This window comes from Scleropages formosus, chromosome 12 (assembly GCF_900964775.1).
Source record: "Scleropages formosus chromosome 12, fSclFor1.1, whole genome shotgun sequence".
NCBI lineage: Eukaryota > Metazoa > Chordata > Actinopteri > Osteoglossiformes > Osteoglossidae > Scleropages > Scleropages formosus.
In genome coordinates, this window is record NC_041817.1 from 20,896,718 (window position 1) to 20,920,865 (window position 24,148).

Here is a 24,148-nt window from a genome sequence, read left to right on the forward strand (position 1 = left end):
GGGCGGTCCTTTCAAAATAACTCCTCTACGAACCTATTTCCTTTTATAGTCAAAGGTTGGGGTTACTCCTCTAGTGGGTATTACAAGTGATACCTGCAAATTCTAGCACGATCTTGGACAGGAGACACTGAGCCGTTTCGATCTCATGCACATTACGGCATTAACATATTTCAGATAGTTCTGCATAGTCTTTATTGTGCTTTATGAGGGCAGGACACGATATCTCCCAAATTTCGATGTGTCAGAAATCTAGGTTCTTATCTTGAGGGGTCAAGAAACAGCGCAGCGGGAGCCTACAGATGTCAAAAGTTCAAATGAAAAGAGAAGACAAAAAAGTACAGCAGCATTCCAGGAAGCAGATGCAGATGTTTCCTGAAAGAAGCTGGCTGAGGCTCTGATCGATCGTAGGGTTAAAGAGCGCCCGCGCGAGGCGCCGCAGCTAAAAGCAACTACAGACATACTTCTGAGCTGCCATTTCTGCAAGTGCTTCCTTATTTTTAAGGCTTTTCTTATCGTCTCTCCACGTTCAAGAAACAGGGCTCTCGTGAGGCTCTCTTCCCCCCGTGTCGATCTGTTGAGCGCAGAAAGAAAGCAGGATGTGAAACACGGGTACTTCCTCTTGTGAGTCGGGGGCAAAACTCAGGCTGAGAGGGAACTCTAGTGGCTGTCTCGCGGCACCCCCAGCGATCTTGGTAAAATTCCACTCTCGATCGCAGAGAGATCTCGGCGTGTAGGCGAGACAGAGCGAGAAGAGCACGCAGACATTAGTAGTCCAAAGGAGCGAAGCAGAAATAAAACACTTGCCTGCAAAAAGACTGTAGGTAATTTGTGACCATGTTTTCCTTAAAATAAAAATCACAGTTCACAATATTCATTAATTCAGGAAATATATAAATCAGGTAATCACACACCAGTAAAGCCTGAACAGCCAACTGCAAGTAGTCTGGTTGCAGGTTTTTCATAAAATGGGCTGAAATTGGAGGTACGACAGACGTTGTCCTTCTGGTTATACGAAATGTGATCTTAGTCATAGAAATGGTCGAATGAACTGCCTTGCCTTTGGGTCAGTGTGCCATCAAAGGATTTTCAACAGAGGATGGAAAGAAAGATGTCTCGGGCCGTAAGGTGCGCGGTGATTTGCTTGCGGCTTTAAATTTGGTTTCCGTCTTGAGTCTGTAATCCGGTGATGACAGTCCATCCATCCACTGGCGGCTCCAATAGATGATGACACACAGGCCAAACGCTGCAAGAGTCCCTCTAGAGGCAGAGGAGTGTGACAGTATGTAAATCTCTGCTGGGTGGAGTCCAGTGACTGTCTGAAGGTGGCACTTGAGCCCATAGGAAAGAGAAATCTCAGGAAACTCACGCCTTCCAGGAACGACTTTGGACAGCAACACCTGCTGATTTGCACCTGACAACTGAAGATACTGTCAACGTTTGGTAAAATTTCCCAGTAACATGAAACGATCAGACGTAAAAAGATATATCATTTCTCTGCCTTCATCATAAAAACATTTACCCTTGTCGCTATTTTCAAGATTTTTTTTTTTATATTTTTAGGATTTCAGCTGCACATCGTAAAGAATAATCAGCCCAGGATTTTCTGATATTTTGTGTTTTTGTTACCACAGTTACTGTTTTTCTGATCTTAGTAAAATGACTCAATGAGATAAACATGTGGTCCTTGACATGTTTCTTTGTATGGATGGAAGGATGGATGTTTGTGTTACTGATCTATCAGTCCGAAGCAGCGGCGCATTCGCTCACATTTATATTTTGTGCAGTAACATAGCTCATAGCTGGTTTTTCCTCCAAGAATTTGAAGCCAAGTTCCTGGTTTGGAGTTAAAAAGCAGTTTTTCCAGCACTACACATATTCCTTTAGCTTTTCTCCAGAGCAACTTATACTGTTAATTTACTTACAGTGATTTACCCATTTGTACAGGTGGGTGATTTTTGGTGAGGCAGTTCAAGGTCAGTACCTTGTGCAGGGGTTTTACAGTAGGAAGTGAGATTCAAACCCATAACATCTCCCTTGAAAGGCAGTTGCTTGAACCATTGCACCACCTACCACCCTTAATAGTCAAGGAAATCAAAATACCAATCCATTTAGTGCCCTGGTACTGCAAAAGACCTGTGGACACAACCCAAGACTGAACGAGCATCTAAAGTCCCCTGTCTCCCAGTCTCTCCGTCTCTTCCCAATTCTCTCTCTCACCCCAGTTATGCCTACAACTCCCTCTGTTGAAACAATACGCCTCCATTGTTGTATTATTTGTGGTTCCTTTTATGCAGACCGGTTTGTGTAGGCTGACTCTGTTGTGGATATGATGCCACAATGGTTTCCAACATATAAGGAATGCGCTGGGATCCAACGAGACACCCAGCCAGACCTGCCCGAATGACCCTGGCTTGGGAATTGCGCAGGTAGGGAGGCCTACATGTTTCAGAGTGTTTTTGTATGTGATTTGGATCAAGGTTCATTCTGCTTCACCCATAGCCTTAATGGCTTCAGATTACAGTAAGCCGTAGTGTTGCTTGATTTATTCCTTCATTGGGCCTGAACCAATGTGTGGGGGATTAGGAGCTCAGTTTGTTATGGCAAGGCTTTAATGATACCCAATAGACTGCAACTGCACGATGCAACAAACGGATGAAAGCGATAAAGGCCTAAGCTACCAAAGGCATCAGTCTATTGACTTTCCAGTAAAGGATGAGATGCACAAACATCTGAATGTCTCAGCTCCCCCAAAGGACCATTTCTGCTCATCTTGGTGATACAAGGGGGAGGGCAGAGCAGCACATCTCTACTTGGCAGGGAGATCACAGATGCCCCCCAACCCGTCCCCAGCCTCTGTTACACTACGTGGCCCGTGGGCCATCTTCCCAACCTATGGGTGCCCTTAACTACTTTCCCGTGAATTTTGCAGGGAGGGAGGGGGTGGCTCTCCAGAGGCTTGCACTTTTGACATCTGGGCTGTGAAAATATGACTGGCAGAAAGAGCAAGTGCAATTATGATGACATCTTTTTATGATCTGATCTCAGATCTAATGCTTAGGAATGACAGCATTCGTATAAAAACCTGCCTCCATAAAACCCCCTCGCAAAATCCAGGCAGGTGCGCATTTCAATTCATCCTGAACACAAACGTTGCCTTAGACATTTAGGAACACGCAGAAGACAGGCCTGTGCCTCAGAGTTTCTAACGGAAAGTTTCCGAGATCGGAATTTTAATGAGGCTTTAAAATGATTTCACTGAGGAACGTGCCTCACGGACCTGGAGCCTTTCCTAACCAGCTTTACAGACCCACGAGGGAATTTATCGGAAGACTTCGCCCACCCCCCGTTAATTCGAGGCTCTCGTGTGCAGAATGGCTCTTCACCGTGCCGTTCTCTTAAAACACATCAAAGCCCAGTGTGGCCGGTGACGACAGGTCCTTGCTTGTTCGCGCTTCTAATCTCGGCCAAGAGTGAGTCCGATATGCGTCCTCCTGCTTCAGGTTGGCACCAAGGAAAACAACATCTTCCGATCCAGTCAAAAGTTTGAGTACACTTGCTGGAAACCAATTCCTTCATGAGGGATTCAGTTAACAAGTTTCTTTAGGAATTATACCGTGTCTTCCAAGCTCTTTATCAGAGGATCACAGAAATATAGGACACCTGTGGGTCACTTTGCTTTCTCTCGTCTGTCCAGTTCATCCCACACAAGTTTTGCCCAGGTTGCCCTGATGCACTCACAGTTTCCACTGGTACTGTGCAAAAGCAGAACCCTTCCTAAGGCTTGACACCCTAACCTTTCTGAGTTCAGTCCAAGCCCACCTCCATGACCATTTAAAGGGCTGGTGCCACTCTACGGTTCTTCCTTCCTGCATTGCTTTATTGATTAAAAAATTATACTCTGCATTAACATTTCACGACTGCAACCTTGAAACCATGAGGATGTGGATCAATATATCAACAGAGATTAATAGATCAGTACATAAAAAACTGATATCTACTGGATCAGCAGAATCTGTGCAGCCTACATGTGGCTGCAGGAACATCATGTGCAGACCTCCAGCCCTGAAGATATAGTATGTGGAGTCAGTCAACACCCCCTAACATCACATCCCTCCCCTTTATCATCTATTCTCACCCATGTATAATTTAGGAGAGCAAAAATCCACCTCTGGAATTTCAGGAGAGAGAGACAGAATGAGGGGCAGAGGGAGGGAGAGCGAGAGGGAGAGACGCTCCATCTGGGAATCAGCTCAGAATCCTTCTTGAGGGGAAGCAAAGTGGGGAGGGAGGGGGGATGTAAAAAGAGAGCAGGCATGAGCCAGAGGAGGGAAACAGACAAAGAGAGAAGAGGGAGTGAGCAAGTGAGAGCCCCTACTGGAAGTCCCCACTGAGTGGAGGAACAGGGGAGCAGAAGAGAAGAGTGAACCACGCTGTCTAGCCAGGAGGGTCTCCGCCGCACGTGCTCTTCCAAAGACATGCTGATCCTCACCTGGGTCGGCGCCCTGGCCTTCCTGCTCCAGCTCCCTGCCAATAAAGCTGAACTGCACAGGTGAGGGTGCTTGCTTCTTTAATTGTTATTTGCGTCGTTTCACCTATTTATCACAGAGGTGTTGCCACAACGATACCAGAGTTCTGCAAATTCAGCATGAAAGATGGGATGTAGGAATAGGTAGCAGCAGAGGAGGCCGGGGTGAATGTACTGGTCAGGAAGGAGGGAAATGGGCTGCAGAGGAAACATCTAGGCATCATCACACAAAGTGAGCACACAGGCCTCTAAGAAATGGAACACATCAGTCGCGGTTTCCACCGGCTGCAGCCAACAGTACTAACTCTCCTGCCTTCTTTAACCGGTTCCAAAAAGACCTTAGCTGCTTTGCTCCGCAACTTCAGAATTTTCAGACACGGCTCACCTCTGGCACACCTACGGATATTTTTGGGATTGAAGAGGATTCTTCGGACATCCTAAGTACTGCATTTGTACTTTGTTTCCACCGTACACTGTCTGCTCATCTGATACCATGGTGGTTAAATCCAGTGCCTTTGAATCCAAAATTTGCTGGTTTAAATCTCACCTACTGCTGTAGTGCCCTTGAGCAAGGTACTTGCCCTGAAAAATGACCCAACTGTATCAATGGTTGAAGAATTGTACATAGCTTAACATTGCAAGTTGCTTTGGCAAAAAGTGTCAATAAGTGAATAAATGTGAATATGCAGAAAAAGGTAAAATATGCATTACGATCACTGATTTTACAATGTCCAAAAACCGTACGTGATATCAGTCAAGATTTTGAGTGCATCTGAGTAGTACCTGTATGGGACGAAGTGGACATAGGGGTGGAAGCAAACCAGCATATAAGTGTCCTACATCCCTGGAAACTGCTGCAGAAAACCTTGGAAGACATGACTCCTCATTTCCTGATCACAATTGTCAACCAAATATCTTTTGCTCAAAATCTAGTTTCCAGCAAGTGAACTCATAGTCTGGACTCGTACCGTGTGTTATACAGGCTGTAAAGTCCTATCCAAATGCTTTGTAGAGTCATTGGTCAGTTCATCCCTGCCGATGCTGTTTTTCCCTCTCTTGTCGGCAGTTGGTTATTTGAAGGCAGCTCTCCGTCAGTCGTTGGGGTGTTTCTCAGGGCGGCGTACCCTTTGAACGTGCTCATAATTAGAGGATGTGGAAGTGCGGCTTCCTGCTGGGAGGACTTGACAGTGCTCTTTTAGAGAGATTCTGAGAGTGCAGTAAGGAGCAGGGTGATCTCACAGAGCCCCGCTGCCTTCCTTTTGCTAGCTCACATCCCAGTATTTCCAACCCACCCTCATGGGCAACCTTCCACACTCAAGGCCAAGGGTCTGCTAACCACTGTTGGTGCACTCAGGTTATGTTAGAAGAACCTAACAAGCTTTTAAAAAACACATTCAGCTGTGGAAACTCAGGTAACTCTCAGGTTATTTTAATTATTCCCTTTTTCCATTCATTTGTCTAAGATATAAGATATAAAAGATTGCCTGCAGGGTAGTTTCCCTCTTTTTTTGATAACCTTCACATTTAAAACCGCATAGTCCAGTTTCTCAGCCACTACACCTCCTGTTTTGTTTGAAAGAGATTTTCAGTCTTCTGAAGGGTACTTTACCGTCCTCTTACCCTCTATTCTCTGGCTTAGGCATCACAGGCAGGTGTCGCCTGGAACCCAGCCTGGTGTGTGTCGCTACGGCAGAATGTTAGACTGCTGCTATGGCTGGAAGAGAAACAGCAGAGGACAGTGTGAAGGTAATTCTGTTAATACCGCTTCTGTGACCCACCACGTTTGGGTTTACTCCTTCTGCAGTTGTAGGTCCGCTTCACGACATTAACCGCAGACCTCACATGTTTTCCCAGCCCGATGTGAGCATGGCTGCAAACATGGAGAGTGTGTCGGGCCCAACAAGTGCAAGTGTTATCCTGGATACACGGGAAAATCATGCAATCAAGGTCAGTGGTTTCACCGCATGTTGGTAAATGGTAGCTTTTACTTATTTATATTGTGCATGCTTTTTATATAGCAATATACTGTATGTGGATACTTCTTCAGGTGATGTTCATTCTTTGATGGCAGCTTCTCGGCTGGGGTTTCAACCTCCTGTCTTTTGTTCACGGTTTCCTCAATTACGCAAAAAGTTGGCAGCCCAGCAGCTGCAAGGGTCTCTCTTTCTTGCTCTAGATGTGCACTTCCTGTTTAAACAGCCAGAAGTACAGAAATTTGAGAAAATCAGCGTATGTCCCAGCCTTGACAGGAAACCGGTGGTATAAGAGCTTCAGTTTGCACCAGTAGTATGTTAGCAATTTGATTTGGGTGAAGCCCCGGTCAGACAGATATATGTAACAATTGCATTTTCTCTGAGTACATCAGTACATGAAATAAGCTGAAATAAACACCTGTGAAGTAAGGGGACACGTTGGCAAAGCGGGTTTGGCCTTTGCCTGCTCTCTGGTGGGTCTGGGGTTTGAGTCCTCCTTGGGGTGCCTGGGACGGACCGGCATCCCGTCCTAGGTGTATCACCTCCCCCTCCAGCCCTACGCCCTGTGTTGCCAGGTTAGGCTCTGGCTTGCTGCAACCCTGCTCGGAACAAGCGATTTCAGGCAGTGTGTGTGTGTAAACACCTGTGAAGTTGAAATATCAAACATAACTTTGCATCAGTCAGAGCAGCTACGGTGTGTCATGACAGCAGTGAGCTGACCGCAGGTTAAGGGTATCATTCACAGAGCTCTAGTGTGGAATGACTCTCCCCCAACCTGAACAGCCCCAGTGGGCAGTGTTTTGGGGGCTGTAACCTGTCGTGACTCTCTGCAGACCTGAACGAGTGTGGCCTGAAACCCCGGCCCTGCCAGCACCGCTGCATGAACACTCACGGCAGCTACAAATGCTACTGCCTCAACGGGTACACGCTTACACCCTATGGCTCCTGCTCCAGTAAGTGTGCGCCCCACGTGTGTCTGTGTGAGGGGACCATTATACATCGTATATTTTACACTTTTAATTTACACTGCATGGCCACAGTGGCAAAAAGCATTACTTGCATTATGATATTAAACGGCAATAAAATTTTTGCATAAATGATGAGTTGGGATGTCTGCCATGTTGCTCCCTTAAGAAGCTTGACACCTACCTGTTCCTAGCCATGAGACTTAATTATAAAGCTTTTTTCCAAATGCCTTCTCCATGCAAGATCAAAACTCAGGTCATTGTTCTGTTTAATTCTACTGGTCCAGAGGCTGGTTGCTCTCAGACTAACCGGGGTCATACCCTTCGCCTTCCTCTCCCACAGACTCGAGGACGTGTTCCCTGGCTCACTGCCAGTACGGCTGCGAGGAGGTGCACGGGGAGACACGATGTCTGTGTCCCCCTGCTGGGCTGAGACTGGGCCCGGACAACAAGACCTGCGTGGGTGAGCTTCAGCGCCCCCAAAGCATTGACTCTTGACCTCTGACCTCCTACCCCAGCCACTCAGATAGATGGATGCTCTCAAGGGCCATGTGACCCCAAAGGCAGGCAGTTGTGACATGCAAAGAAGAAAGGTCAACTCTTTGACAAAAGCGTTCGTTTACCCACGGTGACTCTGCCCGAGGGCACAGCAGTGACACCATGACTGACTCCAGTAGAACGTTGTGCTGTTTCTTCTCGTCATTGGAACAAAGGAAACGACCCTGCATGATCATGAACATGAGATCCACTGTTCTCCTAGTTACAGTGCAGCTTGAAAGTATATGAACCCCTTGCGTCCCTTTGTTTTACCACAAAATCGTTATTCAGTCTGAACAAGTCTTTCTCATGTGACATAATAGGTGTGTAATGATCAATTCCACATGTCCCTATAGAGGAAATCATGCATGTAGTTGAAACATGGAAGTTGGGCAGGTGCAAAAATAAGTGTAGCCCAGATTGCATTGGTTAAACCAAGTAGGTAAGTAGAATCAGGTGTGTAAACTATCATCGCTTATCATCATTGTTCATTTTAAGATTTAAGATCTAGATTTTATGTTTATTCTAATATTTTACACAGGGTTAATGGCCATTCCTACAGGGTTCACATACTTTGAAGCAGTTCTGTAAATGCAGGACGAACCTACAGGCACCATAAGCCACTCAAATAAAACAGTACTAGCAAAGGAGTAGTTCTCAGCCAAAATGGGACGATCTAAGAAAATCTGAGACGTCAAGATTGTTCTTCATAATGAAATTCCCTCTCTTCCATCTTTGCCCTGTAGATATTGATGAATGCGCATCTGGAAAGACGCTTTGTCCTTTCAACAGGAGGTGTGTCAACACCTTCAGCAGCTACTACTGCAAGTGCCGGAACGGTTATGATCTGGAATATATTAACGGAAAATATGACTGCGCAGGTATGATCCAATTTATATAGTAAACCAGCATTCGAAAAATTTAAAAACTAGTGCTGTAAAAGAAAAGTAGACCTGAATGGTTCTAACCTTTTTTCATTGTGTAAATCTGCTATTCTCTCATACTTTCTGATGGACTGTCCACCATGGATGCACTCTCAATGGGAGGATGGGTTGGCCCTACTCAGAGTCTGGCCACATCACTCCAGGGGCCCTCCTCATAGCATGCTCTGCTTTCAGACCTCAATGAGTGCTTGACCGGCACCCACAGGTGCAGCCAGAATGCCGAATGCCTCAACTCCCGTGGCTCCTACAAGTGCAAGTGCAAGCCCGGTTTCCGGGGCAACGGGTTCCACTGCTCTGGTAAGATTGGAACCGGCTGTGTTGGCCACTAATATTTGAGCCGTAGCCCTCGATGGTGTCCAAAAGGAGGTTTTCTGACTGTTTTAATGAATTTAATGCTGTTTATTGTCAGCAGAGACTGGAGAAGTGTAACTGTGGGGAGAATTTTTTTGTTTTTCTTTTCATGCCGGAAAAAAATGTGACCCCCCCCCCCAGGCCTGGTTCCTCTGGTCTGATCTGATCTGGCACTGCAATTTATTTGCAATTTCTATACATCTGCAAGAACATGCACTGCCAAAGCCAGTTTCCTGTTCTGAGACTTCCCTGCTTTATGCAGATGCTGCTGGGTGTGGGGATTGCAATTCCACCTGTGTAAATATCTGGCATTGTGTGGAAGGACATGGGAGTAGCAGGGTGCACCGTAAGTCATGGGGGACCCTCTGAACTCAAACTGGATGTGTCTGCAAGACCTGCTTGGAGGAAAGCTGTTTGAGAGCCAGTGCTGGGCAATTGAAGACACATTTATGTTTCGTAGTTGAGTCCTTTTACCAGAGCTCCCAGGATGGAGACAAGGTCAGTGCAGATGAGTTTAGTGAGACAGCGAGATTTTGATACAGTGTGGAAATAATGGCTTATGCAACTCATCCTCAAACCCCACCCCTCGCTAACCCTCAGTTGTCTCCTTGAACCAACCCCTTCTTTCTCCAACCACATATACAGCCATTGTGCATCAGGCACAGCTTATATAGTTCTGTACCCAGTAGTGATCAGAATGCAACATTTTACATGAGCTCCACAGTGCACATCATCAGATGTTTCATTGTATGTCAGACCCATCCACTGACAGCACTACCCTTCAGTGTAGCAAAGGGTTAGCATCATTGCCTTACACTTAAAGCACCCAGGTTCAAATCACTCTTTCGTTGTATTACCACTGAGAATTGCTCCAGTAAAAGTTACCTGGGGAAGTGTGGTGGCGCAGTGGGTTTGGCCTGTGCCTGCTCTCTGGTGGGCCTGGGGTTCGAGTCTCACTTGAGGTGCCTTACGATGGACTGGCATCCCATCCTGGGTGTGTCCCCTCCCCTTCCAGCCCTGCACCCTGTGGTGCCTGGTTAGGCTCCGGTTTGCCGTGACCCCACTTGGGACAAGCGGTTTCAGACAGTGTGTGTGTGTGTGTCTGTGTGTAGAAGTTACCTACTTATATAAGGGGCAAATCTGAAACTTGGTTTATGACAGATGCTTTTTAAGAACAAGACTTACAAACAATAGTTTGACAATTAAAAAGATGTACCCAAAAACATATATCCCTAAGGAAGCAGTTTCAAAAAACCGTTCATGTTTTATGGGATATTGTAAAATCCTCTTTTCATTTTGTGGCGTTGGCTGTTTGTCTGTTAAACACACACACACACACACACACACACACAATTTCAGAACCGCTTGCCCCATACGGGGTCACGGGGAACCGGAGCCCACCCGGTAACACAGGGCGTAAGGCCGGAGGGGGAGGGGACACACCCAGGACGGGACGCCAGTCCGTCGCAAGGAACCCCAAGCGGGACTCGAACCCCAGACCCACCGGAGAGCAGGACTGTGAGCCAACCCACTGCGCCACCGCACCCCCGATGTCTGTTAAACATTTTTTCAATAATACTGTGAAAACTTTAGCCATTCCAGACCCTCCAGTCAAGGTAACCAGGATCTTGGGAGGCAGTAAGCTGGACCGCGAGCAGTTCAAGAACGTGATTCCGGAGTCCGGGGTGACTGCAGGCCCTCGTCTCCGACAGCATGCATTTGACACCAAGGGAGGAGCGCAAACCGAAGACCCTGGGGCGCAGGGGGCCCGAGACATACTTTCTGAGCAAGAAGGGGAACAGGAAGAGGAAGGACAGCAGAAGCTGGAGAACCGGATACAGAGTAAGGAGCCAAGTCCCAGAGGAGATGTTTTCAGTGAGTCCTCCTTTCTGCAACTAACCCCAAAACAAGTGTCTCTTATTTGACATACTGGGTGGTCTCCAGCCTGAATAAATGAACCAAAATTCTCTTGAAACTTAATGTGCTTAAAGAGTCCTTTACTATGGTTCTTGGTCCGTAATTCTGCTGGTAGGATAGGATTTAGAGCCATCGTCTTGCAACTAAAAAAACCAAGGTTCAAGCTCCCATTCCTGCAGCAAAACCCTTGAGTAAAGTACTTACTCTGAATTGCTCCAATAAGAATTACCCACCTGTATAAATCACTGTAAGTAGCTTAGAGTACAAACCTGTAAATTACTTTGGAGAAAAGCATCAGCTAAAGAAATAAATTCATTTTTTAAAAATAGCCACAAATAGTCGAGAATACTCATAAGATCACAAACTTAAAAAAGTTAAGTAGCAGTTTGACTCAACTTTGACTCCCTGGGATTTTACTTTAAAATTAGTGACTCCGGTTTACTTTGGGTTATTTTCAGTGTGGTAACTACTGAGTTCTTTTGTATTTTAGGACGTGTCACCAGTAAAATTGTGAAATTGTAGGTTCTCTCATTTTCAGCAGAAAAATCTGACTGTCTCAAGGCTTATGTATTCTGACTGTCTCTTTCTGTAATTAGATTTTGACTCAGTTTGACAGCTGCCCACCCTCTGCACCCTTGCCAAGCCTTTGGTAACTCTGCTCAGACAATCACAGCTCTGGTCAAATAACAAGCATCACATGGGAGTTCTTAGTGATCCAGTTCTGTGGGCTATAGTTCAGAAGGGTGTCCTGGACCCTATAACACTCCTTAGCGTGGTGGCTCTAAATATTTGACAACACTGTTTTTCCTTCCTTCAGAAGGCAGTGAATAAATAATAAAGAGAATGAGTCTGGTTTTATTGTCTTTGTTACAGATGGTTCAGTTGCTGTGGAATGGAATTTTTGTCATAATGGATAGTTTTGTTTTTCGTTTGCTTCCCGGGCTTTAAATTAGTTACATATTTTAATTTTTGGCTGGAATTTTGGCAATTTGTTTCCATCCTTGATTCACTTTGTGATGCTATCAATAACACAATGCAGCAAAATTTTTCACAGTTCTCAGTCATGTCAATTTTTGTGTCTATTATGATTAGTGAAAGTTTCTACAGCATCTTGCAGCCACTGGAAGATTCTTGAAGGTACCAGAAAATTCTGGAAAGTACTAATACATTCTAGAAAGCATCAGAATCTCAAAGACATTGGAATATTCTGTGCTTGGAACACGGTGCCAAAATTTGCTAATTTCAAGAATGTGGAATATTTTTCTAAAAACCGACATAGTACAAAGTAATGCCAATAGTATGCTTAATGTAACAAAACTGAATGGCAAATGCAAAAAATCTACATAAAATTTTGTTACATTGTGTAAAAGGCCCTTACTAACTCTGGGTAGACACTGTTAAAATCAGGGTCTGAAATGATCTGAAATATATTTGAATATGTGTGGAGTTTGCATGTTCTCCCTGTGTCTACGTGAGTTTCCTCTGGGTGCTCTGGTTTCCTCCCACAGTCCGAAGACATGCTGTTCAGGTTCACTTATAGTGTGTGAGTGACAGAGAGAGTGTGTTCCACTGATGTATGGCTAATGTGACCCATTGTAAGTAGTGTATCTAGCATTTTAAGTCACCTTGGTGAATAAGGTGTGTGGGCTGGTAACACTACATAGTGTTCATTTGAAGTCGCTTTGGAGAAAAGCATCTGCTAAATGAATAAATGTAAATGTAAATATAATTTTTCCATTATAGCAGGCTTCCATGTTTAGCTGTTTTCTCAAGCGCCGTTAGTAATGTATCAAAGAAACTACATACAGTCATGTATTCTTTTTTTGTGTCTCGAGGAATGTTGGCATTGTACATGTGCGGTGTCGACCAAGAGAATCCATTCACATGCGCATGGAAATTCCCTAAAAAGGCTTTGAGAAACATTCAAGACAACCAGAGATCATGTTTATGATATGTGGTCCGCCGTGATGTGGCCTGCAAGAATCCCCTTTGCCTTCAGGATCCGACACTACAGCGGTCACCGAGATGTTAGCAGAATCGATCTGAGCGGTTAAAGCCGTTACAAATATGATAAATCTGTGCGGCAGGTTATTGAGTTTCACATTGCTGAGAGATTTTTGGTGTTGTCCATTGTTAGGAAGAACCCAGCTGAGGTCAATGCAGCTGCACAAACTCTCCTCTACAGCGAATCAACTGTGTGACCCTCTCAAGGCAGAAAGAGTCACTCTTTGAGAAAAACATTATTAGCCTTTCAAGATGTGCATATTTTGCACAAAAATTACACAGAAATATCCTTTCCAAAGATTTCAGTACAGTTTATGTAATTACAGTATACAAATTTGCATGGGGAGCAGGTGTAGTTGTATGCCATACTTCAGTAATATCTTGAAGCTGTTTAAAAGCTATATTTTTATTATTAACAATTTCTTAACCAATTCCTTCATCCAAGGAAATTTACAGCATTAGTGTTTATATCCTAAGTGACTTACATTTATGAGCATAATTTCTATCTAATTAGCTGTGAGAATAATAATTATAGTCCTAGGCCACTTACATTTATGCAACTGGGTAATTTTTATTGCATCAGTCTAGGGTAAACATTTTGATCACAGGTGTAACAACAAGAGAGAGGATGTGAACCCAGGTCTTATGATTGCAAAGCAATGGCTCTAAGCACTATGCCACCCACTGCCTGAACTTACCAGCCTATTAATGTACTTCCAGCAGGCCATTGTATTGTATTGTATTACAGTCATGCATTCTTCAAGGCTAAGCTATAAAGTACTTGTGTTGATGTTGTTAATGTAATTCTTTATGAACATTATTATTGATAAACTTTGAGTTGCCCTTCTATTTTTTACCTTTGAGGTGTGATCTTGCATGCTAAACCAAAACATCAGCATGGGCCATAACCACAACACTGAAGAAGAAACCTTTGCTTTGCTTTCCTTTCACGTCCCTCTTTTATGTTGTGACAGTGACTGGCAAATTTGTCAGAACTTGCTGGACTCTAAATGAGCAATATGAAATGGACCTTCCAGTATTTCAGTAGTTTTTACCACATTGACAAACAAAAAAAAAAACTGTAATGTAATGAAATTATTTCCAGAATGTAAAATTAATATTAGTCTGATTTCTCTGCCCACATATTTGTCATTTGTTTGTCTGCATTATGGATATATATACTGTATATGAAGGAATGTTACCGCAACAGAAAATATGCTTTGTGGTCAAATTAATATTTTTCAATACTGCAATGCAGCGAATATGCAAGCTGTTACTTAACTTGTTGGGAAAATGTTAAATAGGTTCTGGTTGTGTGAAGCCCTGCTTTTGCTATATACTATTAGCACTGTTCTGCAAAGCACAAATATTTAACACTGAACAATGAGTAGCTGTATATCTATTCAACCAGTTGTCAAGTGCAGGGTCATGATGGTATACAGTCAATCCCACTATGCAAAAAACACAAGGGTGAACACACAGTCATTCACTAAGGGCAGTCTAGTCAACAGTTCACCTGAAACACACATCTTTGGGCTGTGGGAGGACAGCAGCATAAATACAGGGTGAACATAGAGATTCAAACCTGTAGTCAAACCTATAGCCCCATAGCTGAGAGCTGCCAGCGCTGGCACTGTCTACCCACTGTTCAACTGTCCAGTTATCAGCTGAGCTGTAATTGTACCAAACTTCAAAATCTACAAAGGTTTCATAACTGAAAGAGTTGGTTTAAATCACACTATTATTCACTAACTCAGGAAATCCCGTTACTCAGTAGGATTTTTTGTTTGTTTTTCACCCATTCATGCAATTTGGTCTTTACGTATATAACCTTACACGATTGCTTTGAACAACCTAAGAAAATCCTAAACCTGGAACATTTGGAATGATGACAAGTCCAGTCCTTTAACACTTCTACCACCTGTTGGCTTGAGCTAGGGTTACCTACATGAAGCAGATCGAAGAAAACTTGGCAAGAAGTTTTGGCTTTGTGATGGGAGTGGGGGGGGGGGGGGGGGCTCTGGAAGGATGTCTTGCAGTGAGGTGGCAACACGCCAGTCCCACATCAACAGTTCTGATCTTTATCAGTCTGACAGCTGGCTCAGCCTTGGGGGTGCTGGGGCGTGGAGCAGAGACAGGCCCAGAGATATCTGTCGCCTTGGAAAGAAGATTCCAGAAGAATAGTGTTCCTTCCTTTGCATTGGGAGCAGGCTGATGGAGCCCCGTTAAATACAGTTCCTAGGAATAGCTGCTAAACCAGCAGACCTGACTCACTTTAATGAAGCCTATCATCAATCTTCAGATTTCCATCCAGTGTCTTTTTGAGACTTTCATAGATTCTGTTACAGAAGGTTAGCCACATCTCATCATTTGGGGCCACTCACTGGAGGACACGTTGGTCACTTGATCCTCAAATTGGCTCCCCTAGACAGGTTACAGCTTGGCAAGTGTGGGCTTGTACACTGGAAGCCCAAATCTTGCTTTGCTTTTGTGATGTGAGAACCTCCCAGAAGATAACACTGGAAGAATGCCACACTCCATGCTAATCACATGTTGTCCTGTCATTGAATCATACAGGTGGTGTTTGGGTCTATCTAAAGTATAGCTTAGTTGGTTTCCTGCTCTTTGTGGACTGACTGAAAACCATAAGAAATATACAAACTATCAGATCGTACTTCATGTATGATGCAGATTCTTAAATCAGGAAGCCCCATATTGTGCACTGTAGCACATAAGCCTTCAATATGATCAAAACATCTTAATTAGTTTTTTGAGCAGGTTAGTCAATATCTAAATGTTTTCCTATACAACAGTGCAGTATTGTCTAGTGATCTTGTTGAAAAAAGTATGTGAAGTTAGTTATTTTCCAATGTCAGTATCATGTCTTTTTAACTAACGCACTACTGGAGGACACATTCTGGAACTGGTTGAAACTGACATAATACAACAGGTTGCATCACCTTGCAACCACAGGTCTAGGATTTGCATCTCACTACTTTCTTCAATGCTCTTGAGGAAACTACTTGCCCTGAACTGATACGATAGAACTGACCAACTTTATAAAGGGGTAAATAAGTCTGAGACACTTGGTACTCAGTACCACCTAACAAGATGCTTTGGAAAAAAACATGAGCTAAATAATAAAAATGTAAAAATCAATACATTTTATTTTTTTAAAAAAAAAAAACATATTGATGTTTAACTCTTTAGTGTTTTCTCTGCGAAACAGACCCCGAGGAGTTTGAGTCTCCAGCAACAGAAGTAAAAGCGATACCCATAACTCCAGGTCTGGAAGGTGAGCAAACTTCACTTCTGGAACTCTTTCTGTCACTTGGTGAATCACCAAGATGACGTGGACCAAGCTGTTCAACAACTGCAGGTGAACGCAACTGTACCTTCCAGACTTCATCATGGACTGCAGCTTTCACCAAGGAGCATGTGAATGGAGCCAGGACAAGGAAGATGACTTTGACTGGAATGTCGTCTACTATAATAATGGTAATTGCACATGTACATAGCTCTTATGAACTGTTTGCATCATATTTTGATATTTTACCATAACATAGAACTATAAAAGAGAATCAGAAGTATAGAGCTCCATGTCCTCAATGGCTCCTCTGGTTTTCTGCTTGTGATCCCAGGACTGGAGTACTACATGGCTGTGAGCGGGCTCCTGGGAGACAGCGGTGACCTGGCCAGGCTAAAGCTGCTCCTCTCGGACCGAGTTCAGCAGGGCAGCTTCTGTCTGACATTCAGTTACCGGTTGAAGGGGGAGGAAGTGGGGACACTGCGGGCGCTGCTGGATGACACCCGGTACCCACTATGGGAACAGAGCCAGAGCCTGAACCAGGACTGGCAGACGGAGCTCGTCACCGTGGTCTGGGAGGAGAAACCTCCCCACATGGTGAGGGAGGAGTCAAACATGGCCCAAAAACTACATCTTTACTTATCTGAACTGGCTCATTATTTGCTGATCAGTGTCATTGTTAAAAATAAGAAGAACATTGATTTTTTCAGTTCAGACAGCTAGGTAGGTATTTTGTTGGAAGGATTCTGGAGAGGTATAATTCTTAAAGGTACTTTGGGCACAGCATGAACTGTGTCCTTAACTACTATACCACCTACTTTTCAGAAGCATGTTTATTTCTCATTGCACCGTTACATTCCACAGATCATCTTCGAGGTGGAGCGTGGCAGTGGAGTTGGAGGAGAGATCGGGCTGGACCACACAGTCATCGCCTCAGGACCTTGTCGCGCAAACGACCCAGTCGTGCTTTAGATCTCTTCTATACCTCCTTGACCTGCAGAACATGCACTTGGCGTGTGATGAAGATGTGTGACGCACGTAGAAGTCCAGGGCTTCTGTCCCAGCAATGACAGCTGATTCATGAGGAAGTAGAAGTATTTGCAGACCAGTCATTATTTCCAAAGGCACTCACACTGTACTGTATCTGAAATCCTCAAGGCTTTGACATGTTTTTCTACCAATCATTTTCAGCATGAGCAATATCAGTGCTTATAATGTGTCAGATTCTCTGCTTCTTATACAGGATGATGAACTTATCGCAGCCAATTATTTCAGGCATTTAACCGTCTTGAGTGGATAGTTACGTGACCTTGCAGTCATTGTAACAATGATATATTTCCTTGAAAGGCATGTCACTGAGACAAGTTAATTGCTGGTACTGGTGTATTATTCTAAATGTTGAAAGAAAATCATTTTAAAAGCCAAGGTGCCTATGCAAAATCGTGACTCAGGTTTCAGGTGCTGTAGAGTAATCATGTGATTCTGTGTCATTTTGCTGTCATCAAGAAAAAGCTGTCTTCTGCATAATGCTAAATGCTATATTATATTCAGATAAAATGCTAATAATATGCATCACAAAAAGCCAATACAAGAATTGCAAAAACAATGGAAAAATATATCATCCATTGTAGTGTCTACCCATACATATTTATACTGTAATTTGTATTAGTTTTATACTGTTTTATTAATAATTAGCATTGCAGCGTTGCATACTTTTAAGTTATGTTTTCATGTAATATTCAAATAAAAATGTATGTGTTTTGTAAGTGCCTTTTGAGTTTTAAAAACTAGACGATTCCAAATGTGCAGTATTTAGTTGCGCAGACTGCTTCCCGCTTTAATTATTTTGGTGTGAATCACTCTACAGTAATTTCTGTTAACAGAGTATGACACTGCCTCTGTAACAGTGGAAAAAGGAAGTGACGGAAACAAATGTAGATTCTTCATCCGGTGCCCAAGCATTGGCTCCTCATGTCCCCCCATTGCTCTCAGAGCCCCAGTGTCCTCAGTGTCACCTTGCCATGCTGAGCATTGGCTCTGGAAAGGATGCAGAGGAGGTGAGCATCAAGAGCACACCCAGGCATCCATCATACAACTTTGCTCGTGTCTCGGTGACATGGAGGAAATCACACCCCTAAATGACTTCTTCTCCCACACGAAATGTTGACCAAAAGAGACAAAATGTCACATTATAGACAAACTCTTTGTGTTTTCTCTGCTCTAGACCGGCCTCATTGAGTGTTTTTCATGAAACCAAGCTTTACTCACGTCCAGCCACAGCAATATGGGAAGTACAGCTATGTCAGACAGTCGCGACCACATTATTTCAATTTATTTCAGAGATAAATCCAAGCAAAAGCAATAAAAGGTGGAACACATGTTATTTCTGGTGACAGTAGCTGTACTGTGTTAGGTTCAACATTTAACATTTTTAACATTTAAACTTAACAATTTGTCACCGCTGATCTGGTTAAATGAATTGCAAAGGACGGAATTGCGAATAGAACCTGGGCCCTACGGCAAACACGCACTCACAAAGGAAATATGCTTTCATTAAGTGAAAAAGTTGGCTTTTAGTGCTTCAGCAATTGTGGGAATGTGTTTGCTCAGTATGTCGTCAACTTTTTCAATGCCGTTTTGCAGAACTTCTTGCGACACGGGAACGGTATACTCTGTCTCAAGAGTCTGCTGTACACACGCCGGCATTTCGCACCAGATCTAAGGCTCTTCAACCGGAAACAGACTGGACAAGGCCTCTCTGTACAAATAAACACCTGACCTTTGGCTTCTGCGCAACAGGGCCGTGCCTTACATTTCTTTGAAAGAGAGGAGGGACATAGGATGTGGCAATAAAAACTCAAGTAGGAGATGACAGAAATATGAATGCAGGGTTATCCACCCTGGATTTTAAGGAAACACCAGACGGGTGGAGAGCGTTTATAAAGGATGTGACAGCGCAATTTAAACCCAGGGCATAGGTAGCAGCTCAAAAACACTGTGTAGCTGATGTTTCACTCCAGATTCTAGATACAGTGAATATTCAAAGAATGTGCAGCTTCTTTGTGTGCTCTTGCAATTACAACAGTCGTGGAATTCATACGTTTTTGACAATGACTTCGTAAAATAGCATTGCAGTACAACTTCCGGTGCTCTAGGTGGCAGCAATTTTGGAGCGGAAGTGGTTTAAATTCACGAAGAAGAGTGCAGTGGCTCTTTGAAGAGGTGCGCCACCTGGTGGCCGAACGTTAACGGTCCGTCTCCAGTTACAAACATGGCAAATGAAACTTAAAGGCGGCGTTTCTTTTCGCGATGAAGTGTCGTCGATTCACGGCTGGTTTTGCTGATTAGTTCCATGTAAGCTGTACATAATATTCTTTGTTTTTGTTAAGCCTTTTTATTTTTGAGCGCTCGCGTCACACGCGCTTCCCTACTGTTAATCATTGCAGCTACGATACGGAGACGCCGAGTCGGTCCTTAAATGGCCTCGTTTTTAAATAACGAACGTGACGATTCGGATTAACGTCGTTTCAAATCTCACTGAAAATATTATTTTGCGCCTCTTGCGTTGATAAATCATGGTAACAGTAAGGATGGTCTCGATATGAGCTATACCAGAAGTAGTCTTTTTAACCTTTTTTGGAAATTCCCACATTAATTTTTCCTCTTCTTGCCAATTTCATCTTAAATTGTTAGGCGTTAGTTTAGATCCATCGGGTTTCTTTGGCATTTCGGGTTCTTCCTGCACCTGATGGATGTGAAGGAGGTCGGCGAGATAGCGCTGCGGATGGAACGGCTCTATGAAATGGGTCACTACGAGGAGGTGGAGGACCTGCTGCGACGGGCTGGGGAGCTTCCCTTCACCGTGGAGCACCTGCAACGCTCAGGCATCGGCCCAGTCCTCCATCGAGCGCTCAGGACCTGCCCCGCCGCAGCTGTCAGGAAAGCAGCGAGGTGTCTCTTCTCGAAATGGAAGAGACTTCACAAAGAATACGCCAGTCATAGTGCCTACGCTGAAGGAGCAAAGCGAGGAGATGGATCCAGGGGTGGCCTCTCATTTGGACGAGTGGATTTTACTTGCGATCTTCTTTCTCACCGTAATCACAGACCCTCCGCTGAAGAACCAAATAGTGAAAATGGCTGCAGAAGTAAAGTGTCACTAGTAGATTCTACTGATGGTACTCTTTCTCAGAGTAATTATAGACCCTCTGCTGAAGAACCAAGTGGTGAAAATGGCTGCAGAAGTTATGTGTCATTTGGAGGACTGGATTCTGCTGGTGGTCGTCTTTCTCACAGACCCTCCGCTGAAGAACCAAGTGGTGAAAATGGCTGCAGTAGTTACGTGTCACTTGGACGACTGGATTCCACTGATGATCCTCCTTTTGATCATAAACCCTCTATCAATGATGCAAAGGGAGAAGAAGGCTCCAAAAATTGCATGTTACTTGGACAGGCTCATTCCAGTGGCAGTGATCTTCTGGACAGTAATCATAAGCCCTTCACTGAAAAACCAGTTGTAGATAATTCCTCCAGGAGTGACACACCAGTTGGTCAAGTGGATTCCACTGGTGGTTGTCCTCCAGACACTAGTCATAAACCCTCTATCAACGAAGCAAAGGGAGGAGAAGGCTCTGGAAGTTGCCTGTTATTTGGACAGACTCATTCTAGTGGCAGTGCTCTTCTAGACTTTGATCACAAACCCTCCACTGAAGAATCAGTTGGAGAAAATGGCTCCAGAAGTCATGCGTCCATTGGACAAGTGGACTCCACTTGTGTTCCTCCTCTATACAGTAATCATAAATCCTCTGTCACGGAAGCAAAGAGAGAAAAGTGCTTAAAAGGGCCTGATACCAGTGACAGAGCTCTTCCTGCTTCTCGAGAACACCAGATTTGCCTTGCAAGTACGAAAGGTCTCAAAGAACCTGAACTTGTTTGTGAGAAACACTTTGTGGAGAAATCATCCACAGGTGCTGAGCCTGAATCTTCTGCAGCTGGACTTGCTGTAGACAGAAGGGAACATACCCCATTGGTACCACCAGAACAGCTCTCAGAGGAGCCTTCTAGCACTTGTAAAGTCACAACAGTGATTCCAGCATCCTACAGTAAAGATGACTCATGTCTCAGGTCCAGATGCTCTAGACTGATCTTCCAGGCCCTCTCGCACCCCGAGGTGAATAGCCCAGTCGTGCTGCAGCCTGTTGCTACACTCAGGAAGCTGGCCCATGCCATCGAGGAGCATATCTTCGCTTTGCATGGTCAAAATGAGCGCAAGTACAAGTCTTGTGTGAGGAGCAAGGTGGCCAACCTGAGAAACCCTAAAAGCACTCACCTTCGCCAGGAACTGCTCTGTGGAGAACTGGGGGCTGAGCGTTTCGCCCAGATGTCCTCCGCAGAGATGGCGGGCGAGGAGCTCCGGCGGCTCAGGGCAGAGTACACGGAGCAGGGCATCAGCCAGCACCAGTTACCCCAGCCAGTGGAGGGGACTTCCACTAGGAAGGTCCGCTGCAGGCGCTGCGAGGGGTTCAACTGTCATGTGACACGCATCCCCAGGGGAACCCTGTTCCTCCCAGGGTGGGTGCGCAGTGGGAGCCCTGACGAGGAGATGACCTTTGTGACATGCAACACCTGCGGACAGCAGTGGTATCACAGCGGCTGGGTGTGTTTGTGAGCGGAGCGAGGCACCGGGATCACACCCTGTCATATGTTCATTTACAGTATTGCATTGTAGCACACATGTACCCTATTTGAAAGATTGTAAACCCTGTGCAATACGATATACACAATGTCTGTCTGGAGCAGTCTCTACTTGGATGTTTGTAATATAGATTTTTAAGGTTTAAAACTAGGTCAGCAGACAAGAATTGAGAAATGCAAATTTATTTACATTTGTACATATCTATTGAATGATCTCAGGCTTTCATTACTCTTTTTGTAATGACACTGTGAACATGTCATTCACATTACTGCCTCCCTCATACGGTGCATGTGGCTAGCGTTGTGTGTACGCATGTGATCACAGGATGACCACCCTGGAGCCTCCAAACCGAACCAAGGGCGCAGCCTTTGCTCCAGGCTACATGCACACATGGCACTCGATGCATGTAACCAATTGTAATATCAGACTTGTTTTCGAAAACAATCACTTCCTTAACTTACTTCTTCAGAAATTCTTTTAATATAAACATTTTTTGAAAAGCAGAAGGAAGGCAAAATTGAGCACAGAAATTGCAGCTTTAAAAATAGTTTTAAATAGTTTTCCTCCTGGTTGAAAGCAAGAAAAAAAATCTCATTTTGAGTTAATAAGATTGTAAAAGAGCTAGGTTTTGCCAAATTATTCTTTATTGCAAATATTCAGTTGGAAAACAAGTTATGATTAAAGAGTATATTTTACACAGCAACTGTAGTTACTAAGGGTCTCCAACACACCTCTGTCAGACTCATTTCTCCTCTGATCTCCAATGTGCTCAGTAAACATGTACAATGTTATCTGTTTAATTATTTAAAAAAAAAAACTATATGCAGCTACTTGTGTAATGTATAGTGGTTTTTACGGTTGTATGACACAAACTGACTACTGAAGAATCACATATCTGCATCCAGAGCTCTCCTGTTGGTGTAATGCACTGTTGTGTTATTGACACCTGCTGCCTTTGGACCCAAAGGTTGCAGGTTTGATCCCCACCTCTGGCTGTATTACCCTTGAACAAGGTACTTACCCTAAATTGCTCCAGTAAAATTACCCAGTTGTATAAATGGGTAAATAACTGTATGTACCTTAACATTGTAAGTATTTATATAGTTGGAATATAAAGGGGAGTTCAATAGGGAGTAAAGCATTACCAGCTGGACAATTTACAGCTATGATGTTTAACCTTCTGACTTAAGAATATTATTACTGTATGTAGCATACAAAAATAGGCATGGCGTTTGATTACATAGCCCTCAGAACCAGCAAAAGAGTTTTTGAATGCAGAGCGATGAAAAATAAATGGCTGTCTCAGGTGGTCATGTCATGTATCTAGTTTGTTTTTAAATGCAACTTAACTTGATCCAGAAGAAGAAATGTAATCATTTGTTTGATTCCTGGAGGAGTTTTCACTGATTTAGGTTACTGACCATGATGTAAGTTTTGAAAGAAGGGGAAGCAATAAAAGACAAGCGATCAGAGAGACTCACTAAAAAAAAGGTAAATGTCCTAAAATATGTCCTGGTGTACTTCACAAAAGTAAACCAGGGGCCTGTATTCATTATTCTGGCTTCTCGAATATGGGTTTCAATCTGATTCAGTTTGAGTCGAGAGAGGCATTATTGTCTTTTCAACCATATGGTACAGCTGGTACAGGACGCAGTGAAACGAAACAATGTTCCTCCAGGACCATGGCGCTACAGAAAACAACACAGTTACCGACACAGACTACAGACTATATAAAGTACACGTGTGCAAGACTTGTGCCAAACAGTGCTAGACATTACAACAATTACTAAAGCAGGGCAATAGTTTCAGTGTCAGTCCAGTCCCTGAATATTGAGGAGTCTGACGACTTCGGGAGAGAAACTGTTAAACAGTCTGGCCGTGAGGCCAGAATGCTTCGGTACCTTTTCCCAGGCAGCAGGATGGTGAAGAGTTT

The 24,148-nt window shown here is 44.0% G+C and overlaps 2 protein-coding genes across 2 annotated transcripts; both read left to right on the plus strand.

Moving 5' to 3' along the window:
* Window positions 1-4,320: 4,320 nt before the first annotated feature.
* Window positions 4,321-18,156, plus strand: LOC108929154 (epidermal growth factor-like protein 6). Its single transcript, XM_018743512.1, has 12 exons — window positions 4,321-4,549; window positions 6,165-6,271; window positions 6,380-6,472; window positions 7,332-7,451; window positions 7,807-7,926; window positions 8,747-8,881; window positions 9,119-9,241; window positions 10,889-11,170; window positions 16,446-16,511; window positions 16,619-16,714; window positions 16,858-17,120; window positions 17,388-18,156. Exons 1-12 carry the CDS (start codon window positions 4,476-4,478, stop codon window positions 17,493-17,495), a joined length of 1,587 nt encoding a protein of 528 aa, XP_018599028.1. The 5' UTR covers window positions 4,321-4,475; the 3' UTR covers window positions 17,496-18,156.
* A 1,630-nt stretch (window positions 18,157-19,786) lies between these two features.
* Window positions 19,787-23,155, plus strand: tceanc (transcription elongation factor A N-terminal and central domain containing). Its single transcript, XM_018743332.1, has 2 exons — window positions 19,787-19,877; window positions 20,217-23,155. Exon 2 carries the CDS (start codon window positions 20,272-20,274, stop codon window positions 22,186-22,188), a length of 1,917 nt encoding a protein of 638 aa, XP_018598848.1. The 5' UTR covers window positions 19,787-19,877; window positions 20,217-20,271; the 3' UTR covers window positions 22,189-23,155.
* Window positions 23,156-24,148: the final 993 nt, after the last annotated feature.